The following is a 13,623-nucleotide window of genomic DNA, read 5'->3' on the forward strand; positions in this document are numbered from 1 at the left end:
ACCAAGATGATGTAAGAGACCTCAATACAAGTCGGAGTGGAACAAAGTCGCTGGTGGTGGTGGCTGTGGGGTCATCTACCCCGGATTTTCAAACTGATTTCAAAGAAGGCGGAGATGCCTATCTTACGGCGGACTATGGTCGGCGTGGTCCAGCAAAAAGAAGGGCAGCGTGTGTTGAACCATGAATTAATTTGAAGGTGTATGACACATGTTTAGCATAAAGTTAAGATACCACCACCACTACTACCATACTAATCTTCAACCCTCTCTGGCCACGAACACGAAGGTAAAGGTTCAATTTTGAATAGCATCAATTCAAATCATATACCTGCCCTGATCACCCCTTAATATCTATGAGTTTATGCTTATTATATACATGATATTAATAGAATATTAGTAAATTTTAAGATATTTTAATATTATGCATATGCAGAGGGTAAGTAAAGGGAACAGAATATACGTAGGTAAGTTGACTTGAACATATATATATATTCACTCTCCCATAGTAAGCATACTATGGAGTATATACATAATGAAATAAAATACTACATAAAGAAATTAACTAAAATAAATTAGATTTAGTAATCTTACTTAATACTACGCATATGATGAGCATAAATTTATAGATATTAGGGGCTGGTCATGGCAGGTATATGATTTGAATTGATGCTATTCAAAATTGAACCTCTACCTTGGTGGTTGGTGTTCGCAGTTGGAGAGGGTTGAAAATTAGTATGGTAGTAGTGGTGGTAGGAGGTAATCTATGACAGAATGTGACCGACACACGCTGAGGTCCAACATGTGTTGAAGTTGAAGTTGAGCTAGGTTTTTCCAGACCACGCCGACCATTTTCCGACACACGCCGAGCTGTGTCTCTTCTTTGATACAATAGTCCGCCATACGTTCCCACCAAAAGTGACTCTGGATCCTGCCCTCTTCTCGGCTTCCGCTCGCCCGCACGATAACGCTTATTGTCCCCGCCTCCGCATGGCCCGGTACCCTGGTTCTGCTCATCTCGCTGTCGCCTCATGTGGGGTTTGGAAATAGACTCGCGCACGGTTGCAGCTGTCAAAATAGACTCTCGCACGGCTGCAGCTGTCATAGCTGATCACTTTCTCTCGGTTGCCGACCACGTGATCGTCTCGAGGCGCTCAGGGCAAAGTATAGGGTTATGACTTATGCGCCATCGCGGCAAGGCGACTGGGAATATTGCAGGCCGAGCAAAGGCCGGTTCTGCTGTCGAGAGGTAGACACTCTAGGTAATGTCTTTGTAGTATTCCGGGGATCCCAAGCGGCGCGCTAAAAGGGCCCCAGTGAAAAGGCATACTTCGCTTATTTTTCCGCCCAAGGGCAATGAAATGCGTGTTCTAGTCATTCCAACCTACTCATTAGTTCAGACACCCCCACGCATGGAGTGATCATGGGCCCGAGTTGAGAGGACCCGAGAACCCGTCTTTGTTCCACCGACAATCCGGACGAAAATCCGGGGATGCAGATCCAACATTTAAAAGGCCCAGACTGAGCATGCTGGCTGAACTTCTCTTGTTCTATCTTCTTGCATATTCTCGCGAGTAAAGCAATATTATTACTTCCACGATGACGGTCACCCAGACAGCAACCAACGAGACAGTTGGTACCCAAAGCAATGGCAACAAATGGAACGGGAAGCCATTGAGCCTGAGAATCATCGGGACCAATCAAGGTATGCATGAGTACTCGAAAGTACCGACCCTAACGACAAACTGCTTGAACGCAACTGACCGCGGAACATTGGAACAGGGACGTCGATGGATGGAATTGATATTGTCCGTATCCATTGGACGCAAGAGCACCCAGAAGCACCTTTGAAGATGGAGATTTTGAATCAGGGGGACGTTGAGTTTGACGGAGCTCTGAAAGGTGTGCCATATCACTTTGCGCAGACATAGGTTCTGAGGCTCACGGTAACGACAGAAACGGTCATGCGAATGATCAGATACAATAAAACGACCCCCGAAGAGATATCAATGGTTAATATCCAGGTAATATGTGACTGTCCGTACCTCTCTAAACTAGAAAACTAATGAGCATATATAGCTCGGCGAATTCGCCGCCAAAGCAATCCGCCAGTTCGCTGAGCGAGAAGGTTTTAGTCTTGAAGAAGACGTTGATATCATCGCCGGCCAGGGCCAAACAATCTGGCATCTGCCTCTTCCAGAACTCTTTGAAGGCAATCAGATTCGCGCTCATCTGGACATGTCCGAGATATCCATCATCGCTGCCCGCACTGGCGTTACTACCATGTCCAACTTCCGCGTTTCCGACATGGCTCTTGGCCGCCAAGGTTGCCCGTTCTTCTCGGCCTCTGATTCCCTGGTCGCATCGCATCCCACGTTGAATCGGGCAGTTCAGAATATTGGTGGTATTGCAAATATCACCTTTTGCCCCAAGAACGCGCCGGATGAAGCGTATGATTTTGACGTAGGCCCGGGCAACGTTTTTATTGACGCGTGAGTATATCGTCAACGGCCCATTGCTGCGTCGAGCAGCAATATTCTTTGACACAGAAGGCTTACTGATTTGCTTTCAGTGCGGTTCGCTATTTCACCCAGGGCAAGCGCCAGTACGACAAAGATGGAGCGATGGCCAGAGCCGGCCGCGTGAACCAAGCAATAGTCGAGGAAACCCTCAAAGGCCCGTACTTTGTCCATGATATTCCCAAGACAACTGGCCGCGAAACTTTCGGAGAGAACTGGAGCCAGGAACTCTGTCAACGGATGATGGCTGAAGGCGCAACTCCCGAAGACTGCGTCGCGACCATCACTCGTATCACGGCCCAGGCGCTTGTAGAGGCGTACGCGCGCTGGGGTCCCAAGGAAGGGGTCGATGAGATCTACCTCGGCGGTGGCGGTTCATTTAACCCTGCCATTATTGATTACCTTCGCGAGGAACTCCCCAGAACAAAGATTGCGTTTCTGGATGAATTGGGCGTTCCATGCAGCGCCAGGGAGGCGGCAGACTTCTCGCTCAAGGGCCTCGAACTGGTTCTTGGCAGAGCTTTGATGCCTCCTAAAAGAGCTGAATCAGACAGGATGGGAATTACGGGCCATATGCAGCCGGGGGAAGGGCTGAGGTATCATAAGATACTGAGACATGTCCAAGACTTCTGGGGTGATTACCCGCTGGAGAAAAGGATAAACCCTGTACGCAAGATGATTGTGGTGCCCTATAAGCAGTGATTATCAAGCTCTGTAAGCAGAGATAGCCGAATATGATTTTGTGAAACACTACGCAGCGTGGTCTACAAAGCAAGAACAATCAGCTCAAGATAGTATCCCATCATTCCGTCCGCCGACGAAGATATCCATGCAATTTGTGATCCCAACTCTACCTAGCCAGGATCCCACCATAGACCACAAGACTATATCCTACATTACTGGGTCTCTGGTGAAAAGTAACATGGACGGAGTGAGTAGAATTGGGCTTTGCTCTAAATTGGCTGGAATCCACTCCGAAGGCACTGCCTCGTAGCAAAGTCGCGAACCATCCGTTACCGTTTCTCTGCCTGGGATATGAAAACAACGAAAACAATGAAAGGTCAGCAAGACTGGCCTTACTATAGCCTAGGCATTGCATTCCAAAAGAATGTGGGGGAGGCTACCCCCACTGACCTATATGTAGCCTCCCCCACTCCCCCATATTGCATCTACAGGAGCAGGTCTTCTTGGCAGGGTCCAGACAACGATCCAGAGGGCCTTGCTTTGGATAAATAAAACCCCACGTCAACTCCACGCATTTCGCAAGCCAAATCCCGATACGCGTGGTAAGAAAACGGCAAAACGGCTTGGACATGATTGAGTTCCCGAAAGTAAACGTGGGGGGGCAAGGTCAAATCCCGTACGCGTGCGGACAATTCCAATTTCTCACATAACGTTGCCACCCAAACTCTTAAAGCTCCAAGCTCCAAGCGAATGAGCCCTGTTGACATTTTCAGGCCCGGAATCTAGTCGCCCTTTCCTCTTGACGTATTTCAGGCAGCCAGCACCCCCGACCAAGTTTTTGCATCGTTACAACCTGACTCGTCCCCGAAAGGAACAGGTAGAAGCCATGGGCTCGGGATCAATTCCTAAGACGCAAACTGTAGCGCTCGTTCGCGAGCTCGGCGGCGCCGTTGAGTTCCAAGACGATTATCCCGTTCCTGTACCTGGTCACAATGAAGTGCTAGCCAAGGTCCTCTATTCTGGAGTGTGCCAGAGCGGTGAGTACGATGTCTGAAGCTGGCATGAAAGCGTCTCTTGTTTCAGAGAAGGATAATAACGTCAATAAACAGATCTTCATACTAAGGCCGGAACCGCAGCTGGTGCAGACGGCAATCCCATCACCCAGATCAAGCTCCCTCATGTTGGGGGCCATGAGGGAGTCGGACGTATCGTCGCTCTAGGTCCCGGCTGTGGATCCGATATCAAGGTTGGGGATCTTGTTGGCATCCGCTTCTCAAGTCGTATTTGCCGGCGATGTGAGTTCTGCCTTGCCGGAATGGAGCAGTATTGCTTGAGGAGCACAAACCACCTCCATCATGAGGATGGAAGTTTTCAGGAGTATATTGCACTGGACGGAGACTACCTAACGATTCTGCCCAATGATGTTGATCCAAGCGTGGTTGGACCGGTGCTGTGTGCTGGGGTGACGGCGTATAAGGTGAAGGAACCCAGTGATAACTTGTTACAACTTGATATTGATATGATCTTTTTAGGCTGTTCTTAACGCTAACGTGAGAGCTGGACACTGGCTGGTTGTGGTGGGAGCTGCTGGAGGCCTGGGTCATCTGGCGGGTGAGTCGAAACCGTTGTTTGTTAACCGATATAGCTAATAGTAGGTCTGCTAGTTCAATACGCCCGGGCACAGGGGGCCTTGGTAATTGGTGTGGATGGGCCAGGCAAGCGAGATTTCGTGCTGGGTCTCGGAGCCGAAGAATTCATCGACTTCACCAAAGACGATCCGATCAAACGTGTCCACGACATTACCGGTCTTGGGGCTCATGCTGTTGTAGTGACTGCAGGAAGCGCAAAGGCTTTCGCCCACGCGTGTGAAATGCTACGGATTGAAGGTACTCTAAGTTGTGTGGGAATCCCCCCAGGTCGTCCTTGTCTGGAAACAGCGATTGCGACCATTGTCATTAGGGGCCTGAAGATCACTGGAAGCCTGGTTGGATCATTGAAAGAATGTATGGAGGCTGTTGATCTTGTAAAGCGAGGGATGGTGAAACCGGAGATCAAGGTTCGGCAATTCAAAGAGCTGCCAGCAGTATATGAGGAGATGGAGAAGGGCGATATCTCTGGAAGAATTGTGCTCAAAATCGCTGATCCATAGAGGCTATTTCTTACAGATCCTAGCCTTCTCTAGGCAAGGCCATAATACAAAGCTCTCAGTGGACGATCGTCAAACTCGCTCTCTCCCTGGTCCTGGGATAGCTATAAGTCTCAACAAGCGTAAGGTTCTGGCACTGATCTCGACGGCTTCATATATGTGGCGCAAACATTTCAGAATCATATCAGCATGGCGGGGAGAAAAGTGACAATTGTGTCTTGAGCCCGTTTCTACCCATATTGAGCTGGGAATGTGAGAGTTCTGATGAAAGTAGATAATGACTTTACTAATCATTGTTCAGAATGAACGGTCTTTTTGAAAGGGACTCTTTCGGCTGCGACACATGGTTGGAAAAAGCAGCATGGAGATACTCTTATGCGCTATGCCGCTCTCTCCTGTGATTTCTCTGCTGCATGTTTGGTGAGTCTTCAGCAGATATCGGTTTCCCGCTACGGTCAATACGCAGACGAGAACCACCTCTGATGAACACAGTATGGGTCTTGCGGGAGACGGCGTAACTCTCGGCCAGCTGGTCTTCTTTCTTTCGTTGAAGCGTCAACATCGGTGGCAGCAAGCTTGCGAGCAAAGACCTGCTTCGCAAAGAGGGTGTCCAATTCATCGAAAGTTCTCCCCTTGGTGTTGGGACAGCTGCCCCAAACGAAGCTGTCACTATGGTAAGAAAAGGTTGATTTTGGCGAAAAAGCGGACATACACTGCGGAGCCCTTCAAATTCCAGGCTTCCGGGTTCATAAAGTAGTTCTCAAGAGTGCCACGAATAATGCCCAGGATGATTGAAACATTGCAAGTAAGACAGACAGTCTTCTTTGAGACGCGCTGGCCAAAATGGAATGACGTTCTTCTACTGGCATAATTCTCCCGAATTTTTTCTGGCCTATTGCACCAGATCGTCGGCAGTTTTACGCCAACTTCATAGAAAAGGCACTGCTTCATGCGGCCATGAATGAAAATGATGATAATAATAATGGGATCTTACAAGTCCTGGTGTTCCCTACACTACAGTTGCTCCATCTGTTTGTGAACTTTAGCCATAACTACATTCCATAGATTTAAGGTCATTGTATTGAAGAGCTTAACATAGATCCCCAACATGAGGCATATCCAATGACTACAGTGGACCCAGAAGCTATGGGTGTAATACTAGACCAAATTCTGGTAAGTTCATGACTGCTGCTGGGCTCACTCACGTTCACCAGCTCATGAAGATAGGTGTATTCCCTGATATTAGGAACTTGGATTCTTAGACTTGGTATTAGTTTATAGAGGAGCTCCGCAGTGGCTAGCTGCTTAGCTTCTATAAGTTAAGAAATATGATTACTATTACTTAGCTAAGGTGAAAGAGCAATAACTATATCTGTACTATTTAGGTATATGCCTTCTAAGGAACTAAATAGGCTGAATAGATATTATAATATACTTATAGATTAGCCGTCTATTAGTAGTATTTAACTTCTTTTGGCTCTTTACTTTATTCAGCATCCTGACCAGCACCTTCTCTAACTACCTAACTCCCTTAATTAAGTCCCTTTCATCCTCCCACACGAAGCAAAGTCTCTCAGTAGGGTTGGTGCAGTGCGTGCGACCGTACCGAGGGGGGGTGTGGTGAGATGTAATCATTGTAAAAATACCAAAAGTCCTTTTTATACAAATAGTCCGCCGTACTAGCCGTCTTTCCTTCGCGCATGTTCCCTGTTGTATAGGTGAAGCTTTGCCAGGGTCTTTTGGGACACGCACTACCACCCAACGCCACACTTGATAGCTCAGAATGGAGAGAGTGACCAAAACGACAGACTTTATCCGTAAGCATCAGCGGCGTGTTTGATTTAAGTACCATTTAGTCAGTTGGAACAAAATGAGTGAGGAGGACTCGAATAGAAACTTCCCAACCAGGCGAAGATCCTTAGAGAAAGAAAAGAAGTGAAGTATACTTGACTACTAAGCCTGGTCAAGCTCTCCTTGCAGACCTCTTCGGATCCTGAAGTCTGGCCAGCTCAAGCAAAACCCGATACATATAGATAGTCAGATCCTCCTTGCGAAAGGCCTTGGAGAACCACTCCCGCCCGTTCTCCGCAATCTCCCGGGCTCGTTTCTGCCCAGCCTCAGAGGTGAAATACATAACTATTTCAGGTAGCTCCTCCATGCTCTGACTGACGGGAATGTAATGAACCCACGGCAGCAGACGGTCGTCGTGCCATTCTCGCAGCAGTGTCTGTTTGAGCGGCGCAGACTTCGACGCAAGCAGTTTGTAGTACCGGCCACTGATACCATTGCCGTCGATGTCAAACACCAGACGCGACTGCAAGGCCTCGTCCTTGTCTGCCCATGATTTGGTTCGAAAGAGGGCTTCTTGGTCTCGGCAATAGCGTGTCTCGCATTGGAGAATTCTGGTAAAGGCAACGTCGAATAGTTTGCTGTTGAGGAAGGACGATTTCACTAGGTTGACCACGCCTTTGCCTTCCCGAAGATAAAAATGGTGTCCGTTTCCTAGGTTTTGAGCCAGCTTGACAAATCGCTGTCGGTGGAAGCTTTGCCAATCATCATTCACCGCAAAGCCACCGGTGGTCGAGCCGGCCCAGTAGAGATTGTTGTGTTTGGAGTCCCAGCTGATGTCCTTGGCCTCTACATATTCAAATTCCGGCTCAAGATAGGCAGGGCTGGGATACAAGATGTCTCCCATGGTCGACACCGAGCCGGTGGAGAGTATAGGAACCAAGCCTTCGATTAAGGGAAATGATGTAGGGCTGAGCAAGAGTCCGTGTGATCCACGGTACTCCGGATGGCTGCATATATCTGTTGTCGAGCGACGGTCGGTCAGAAACGGGAGACCAAACGCTTCAACCGTCGGTCTGTCAGCATCCATGCTGCCCTGTGAAGGACAGGACCTGACCAATGTATCCCAGACGGGTCTCTTGGAATAGTTTGTCATGTGAAGTGATCCTGACCTCTCAGAGGATGGCGGTAGCAGTACCCTGGGCTCATCAAGGTGGTTGACAAGAAATTTGACATCCGGTAGAAGGCCGCGCAGATCTGTCAGTACTGCGTTAAGAAATCCTTGGATATTTCTATCGACGCTGCGGTGAGGATGGTTGCAATTCGTTCTGGCTTCCTCAGCCGAGAACATACAAACCCATCCATCACTGTTTGGCGTATGTTGTAAACGGTCGATGGCTTCAGTAACCTCGGTCCCGCTGATACTCCAGAATGGGGAGATTCTATCATAAATGATGTCGAAGTCATCGATGACCACTGATTGATGTGCTTTGGCGAAATTATACCAATTTTCAAAGCCCGGAGGTGGTTCGATGCCGTAGCGGCGGCGGTATTCCTCACAGGCTGCGGTATAACTGTTAGACTGTCTTTCGAGCAAGGATTGAAAATTGGCCTTGGCATCTTGAATGAATAGGTCGATCGGATGCGTGGAGGACTGTATCACTGAGGTGTTTGCAACGTGGATGGAGTAATTGTTGATCAGGTATGGGACTAAATAGACGATAATGCATATCCAGAGGGCAGATCTGGATTTGGCCTTATCCGGTAGAAGGGAGATAACCTGCCATAGGGCAAACAATGATGCGATAAGATGGGACAATGCCTGAATATTCGAGGTCAAGGTGAATGGATTCCTGGTGGCCACAATGCTAAATGTCCCTATGGCCGCAGTCACTGACCAGGAACAATGCTCAGCCTGACACTAGTGAGCATCGACAATAGAATAACGGTGAGAGAACATACTATCTGCAGGAGGAAATACCACATCAACGATTTAGCAACACCTAGCGAGATGGTGCCCCCAACAGGGGTCTTTGGAGGCCCGAACACCGCAATTTCCACGCCGAGTACAGCGAACAGAGTGACCACCACTCGAAATGACAGCGGTCGTATGATATACCCTGTAGCAACGGGTCTACGGTGTGAAGCGCGCTTGCCAGACTTGTGCGGCCGCGTCAAACCGAGGTAAACGACCAGCAGTCCCACCACTGGAATCCCCGACAGCGCACTGGCTCGGAGATCCCAGCTGGCCAGTGTGATTATACAGAGCACAGCAATAAAAGCCGAGACCCACACTCTGTCTTGGCCTGGCGCAGATCTTACCCCCGCATGAATCCCAACATGTTCGGTGTACGTTTGCACTGCAGCCAACAATGGACTCAATGCTGGCTGTAAGATCAACCCGAATTAGCTTCGGGGTCTTCGGCCTTTCAGGATGGAGTCAGCGACTTACAAAGAAAGCAATGATTCCATACTCTGCTTGATAGACAGACGCGGAAGACACTGCCAGAGCAACTGCCCACAAGGATGCACCGGATGCAGGTGTATGCTCTACTGATCCTGGTAATGTTGCCCTTGAGCCGTTGCGAGCCCTTGAACTTCCCCAGTAATGGTGGATGGCCGGCAGAATCGTCCACGAAAGAGCCTCAGACAAGAGTTCACTCTGCTTTATGGACAGATGTTGCTTCAAGAGGCTGCTTGATATCGCGGCACCTGTTAACTTGGTGATAGGATCAATGTGCTCAAATGGCGGTTTCCACATCCTCATAGTCTTAGAGAGCTGTTGCGTAGCTCATACACATGCTCATCATGGTTATCACAGGCAGCAGCCTTGACAACTCCAGAGAAACACTGATGTTGAGATAATCCAGCATGCTGACAAGGAATACTGTCGGTCCATTATTTCCACGCAACAGGGTCCAACAACAGCTGTTTGGGCGTAATGTTGTCTCACAATCCACAGCGGGTATAACCGCCATGGTCAGTTCCTTTCAAGCCACTGATGGTCCGTCCTCTTAGCGTCCGTGTCAATCATCAATTCATCATTCCGGTTGGCCGGTTGAAATTGGGGCTGGAGGTCGCCAGGTAGCTCCAACCAATGGTTCATTTTTCGCATTAGGCTTCCATAAGGTACCGCTACTTACAGGGATCACTTCCATCCACCTGCGACGGACTGGAACTTCTGAGAGAAACAATCCTTGTGTTTTTCGCCGGCATTGCCGGACATGTGACGGAGGTGTAAGCCAAGTAAGACTGTCCCTCTGTAGGGAGTAGTATATTTTCTAATTGACGCACAGAAAATTTTTCTCATCTCTGCTTTGAGGACCCTGTTAAGGCGCCCAACTGGCAGTTAGAGGTACACCAACCACACTCAGAAGGTGAGACACCGGTGCTTTCTTTGTTAAAGGGACAGGTTCACAATCGCCGGCGTGGAAACACTAGTAAATGCTACCTCTTGGCACTCAGGGATTAGAGTCAGAGCTCCGCTGTCATTATGGAGTATCCAGCCGTGCCTAGCCATGTTAATGGAGATCCCTGCTATATGTGAGAATGGGCCATTGACTCTCTCAGCCTTGGTTTGGACAATGATCGGAACCATGCACAACATGAATCCCGTGAAACAAACCTGTGTGCATCATCACAATGGCATACACAAGATGAAGAATGAACTTCCCCAGAGCCAAGTGCTTCGCAACAACGGCCGTATGCACGGGGCCTAAAGGCCTGAGGGCTCATGGCTAGATGAGAAAGAGAACATAGGACAAGTGCCACACCAGACAGGCAACAGCTGCAGATTGTGAACATTACGGTGGAGTCATGTTCTCTCTCGGATCTCTCTGGATACGGTACCTCAAGAGCGAGCGACTAAGTGAATGCTGTCAGACCACCATCTACAGAGATCTAGATGTGATGCCTGTCGGCATGTGTCATTGAAACTGCCTGATATAGGTACATCTGTGTCTTACAAAGAACCTTGAGTGCTCCGCGATGCCAAGGGAAGAAAGTCCGGCGCTCCAGGGCCAAAAGAGCAATAGCATGGAGACTTGACTAAAAGTTCATTATTGACCTGGGAAAAGGCAAAAACCCTGTGAATGCATATCTGGACTGCTCATATGGGCTGGCTACATGACCAATGGGATAAGTAATACATTGCTTCCTTGTTGGTCTTGATCCTTCAGTCATAGTGGATGGGAGGTCCAGGGAACAAGCTACTTTACAGAGTTACGAATGAAGTTGAAGACGCTTTTCCTGGCTTTCGTTACAACACAGTGAATCTCGCAAGCTGCCTGCCGGATGAGTTTGAACAATTCTTCGCCTAGTGACGCCAGAGTGAAGCGGCTCTGGGAGACCAAAAGAACCGCCGTATTCGCCTCGAAAGCGATCATACCAGCAGAATGACTGCACGTATACATACACTAGGGACAAACCCCCTCATTAAAATCATCTGCAGGAGGGGGGACCAACGATGACTTTTGCATCCAACAGTATACAAGGGCTGGATTCGAATCGATACGGTATGCGGAGCTGACTGCAGCGACTCCTTCACGAGAGACCGACTATGATGTCGCATTGTTGCTTCTGACAATGAAGAACGTCGAGCTCAAGCAAGTTCATGACTGACAGGCGAACTGAAGCCCAACATGCTACTCAACGTGAAAGTATAAATAACCCCCATCGGGTCCGCTACTGTTATCGATTCTTCTTCCCATCAACTCAAACCAACGAACCACGATCAAACTTCCAGAAGTTCCTCAACATCTTTAATACCAGTATCAAGATGCAATTTTCCTCCATCGTTACCGTGGCCATTGCTGCCCTCCTGACCGCTCCCTCTCTGGCCTGCAAATGCTACGTGAACGGCAACCGTGACGACGGACGTACCCATTCCTGCTGTGACAGGTTCCGCGGCGTTTTCTGGTATGGCAATGATTGCAAGGCGGGATCCATCTCTGAGCACCTCTCCGACTTTCGCAATTGCTGCGGCGGGTCGTCCGACTGCGACTATCCCGGTTTGGCCTTGGAGGAGACCGAAGTGGATTATGTCAAGACCATCGTTGCTTTCCCTACTGCCGGGGCATCCAACTAGACTCTCCTCAGGTTACTGATGGCCGAGTTTACTCTCGAGTTGGTTTGGGACGTGAACGGTGATTGACTCCCATTCGTTCCTGAACCTCGGAACAAATGGCGTGCTACAACTCACTCGAGATGATTTGCTGCCTTAAAGGAGTCGACGTTCATGTTCGGAAGGGGTAGGTGAGAGGGGGAAAGGATTGCATGCGTTAAACATGTTGGCCACTCTTTACTGTCAGCTTGTGTACATGGACACGTCGGTTCCAATGCACATATATGTAGGCTGATATCGTTGACTTAACCACATTAAATGAAAGAAATGAATGAAGCATTGGACCAGAAAGAGGATGCTTGAACGACTACGTCTGTCCGAGCTTTCCAACCACTTAATATAAGATGTGAAGATTATACAAAGGGTAAGCCTTTGTAGCATGCTGTGGCTCAAACCAAGTCTTGGAAATAAACGTGTACGGCTCTATAGGCAGATAAGTGGACAAAGCTCCTATTGGGTGTGGATGAACGATGTATTCCGATAGCATGCTCTGGTCTGATTGAATGCTGTCTTCTTAATCCATGCTCTCTTTGACTCGCATGCACTCTTCCAAATCCATCACTTTGGACACAATAGCCAGTGAGGACAATTGCTGTATCAGAATCTGCATGGCCAAGGGGGTATGGCAGACTCACCTCAAATCCTGGCCTTGGCCTTTCTATGAGCTGTGCGGCCAGTCTCACAATGACACATCCACAGTTGATTCCCCAGCCAGAACAAAATCCATAGTGAGATACTGCTGCTCAGTGAGACAATCTTCGGGATAACGAACGAGCCATGGTTAACAGACGGCTGTCAAGGCGCCATTAAACATCTGTCATAGTGACGCAACCTTTGGCCTTTATTCAATCATTCAGTCTGCCAGCGCGCATAAATATGATGACCCACGTCTGGGGACGTGGAATCTACCACATGTAGATTTGTGTTTTGACGATGGCGTCAACGCTTACTGCAACTGGGAGTCTTGACAACGAAGAAAAAAGGTAGATCGCTCATATTATTTGGCCAAACAGTACTAAATCGCTGATATTGCAGATTCCTTATTAGTTATCGACTTTTGTCCCGGTGGCAAAGCCAACTAGAATACTTTCTTTTTTATTTTTGCAAAGCTACTGCGCCACAACTGCTAAGTGAAAGTGGTTGGCCTTGTCCCGAGGCTGCCGAGCTTAGCATACTCTCTGAGAAAATCACTGAATACTTTTGCTTTCACCACAAACGCGTCTTCAGTAATCATGGTATATCTGAATGGGAGCGCGAGTCATTCTGTACCAAGTTACAGCAAGTCCGACAAATTCGAAACTGGGCCGTACATCGGGTAACACCGAACACGGGCACAATCAGGAGATATGCAAATATTGCGCTTTCTA

General features: G+C 48.5%; 4 protein-coding genes across 4 annotated transcripts; 3 read left to right on the forward strand and 1 right to left on the reverse strand.

Moving 5' to 3' along the window:
- Window positions 1-1,596: 1,596 nt before the first annotated feature.
- Aud_010854 (uncharacterized protein) lies at window positions 1,597-3,218 on the forward strand (the record flags this gene model as incomplete). The annotated part of the gene is made up of 5 exons (XM_043295685.1): window positions 1,597-1,702; window positions 1,780-1,899; window positions 1,954-2,021; window positions 2,077-2,489; window positions 2,570-3,218. 5 exons carry the CDS (start codon window positions 1,597-1,599, stop codon window positions 3,216-3,218), a joined length of 1,356 nt encoding a protein of 451 aa, XP_043151620.1.
- Window positions 3,219-4,086: 868 nt separating this feature from the next.
- Aud_010855 (zinc-dependent alcohol dehydrogenase) lies at window positions 4,087-5,349 on the forward strand (the record flags this gene model as incomplete). Its single annotated transcript, XM_043295686.1, has 4 exons — window positions 4,087-4,237; window positions 4,310-4,677; window positions 4,733-4,811; window positions 4,865-5,349. The coding sequence occupies 4 exons, from the start codon at window positions 4,087-4,089 to the stop codon at window positions 5,347-5,349; spliced, it is 1,083 nt and encodes a 360-aa protein (XP_043151621.1).
- Window positions 5,350-7,309: 1,960 nt separating this feature from the next.
- Aud_010856 (glycosyltransferase family 90 protein) lies at window positions 7,310-9,901 on the reverse strand (the record flags this gene model as incomplete). Its single annotated transcript, XM_043295687.1, has 3 exons — window positions 7,310-9,049; window positions 9,097-9,522; window positions 9,587-9,901. The coding sequence occupies 3 exons, from the start codon at window positions 9,899-9,901 to the stop codon at window positions 7,310-7,312; spliced, it is 2,481 nt and encodes an 826-aa protein (XP_043151622.1).
- A 2,010-nt stretch (window positions 9,902-11,911) lies between these two features.
- Window positions 11,912-12,220, forward strand: Aud_010857 (uncharacterized protein; the record flags this gene model as incomplete). Its single annotated transcript, XM_043295688.1, has 1 exon — window positions 11,912-12,220. The coding sequence occupies one exon, from the start codon at window positions 11,912-11,914 to the stop codon at window positions 12,218-12,220; it is 309 nt and encodes a 102-aa protein (XP_043151623.1).
- Window positions 12,221-13,623: the final 1,403 nt, after the last annotated feature.

This window comes from Aspergillus udagawae (genome assembly GCF_001078395.1).
Source record: "Aspergillus udagawae IFM 46973 DNA, scaffold_9, whole genome shotgun sequence".
In the NCBI taxonomy this organism is placed as follows: Eukaryota; Fungi; Ascomycota; class Eurotiomycetes; order Eurotiales; family Aspergillaceae; genus Aspergillus; species Aspergillus udagawae.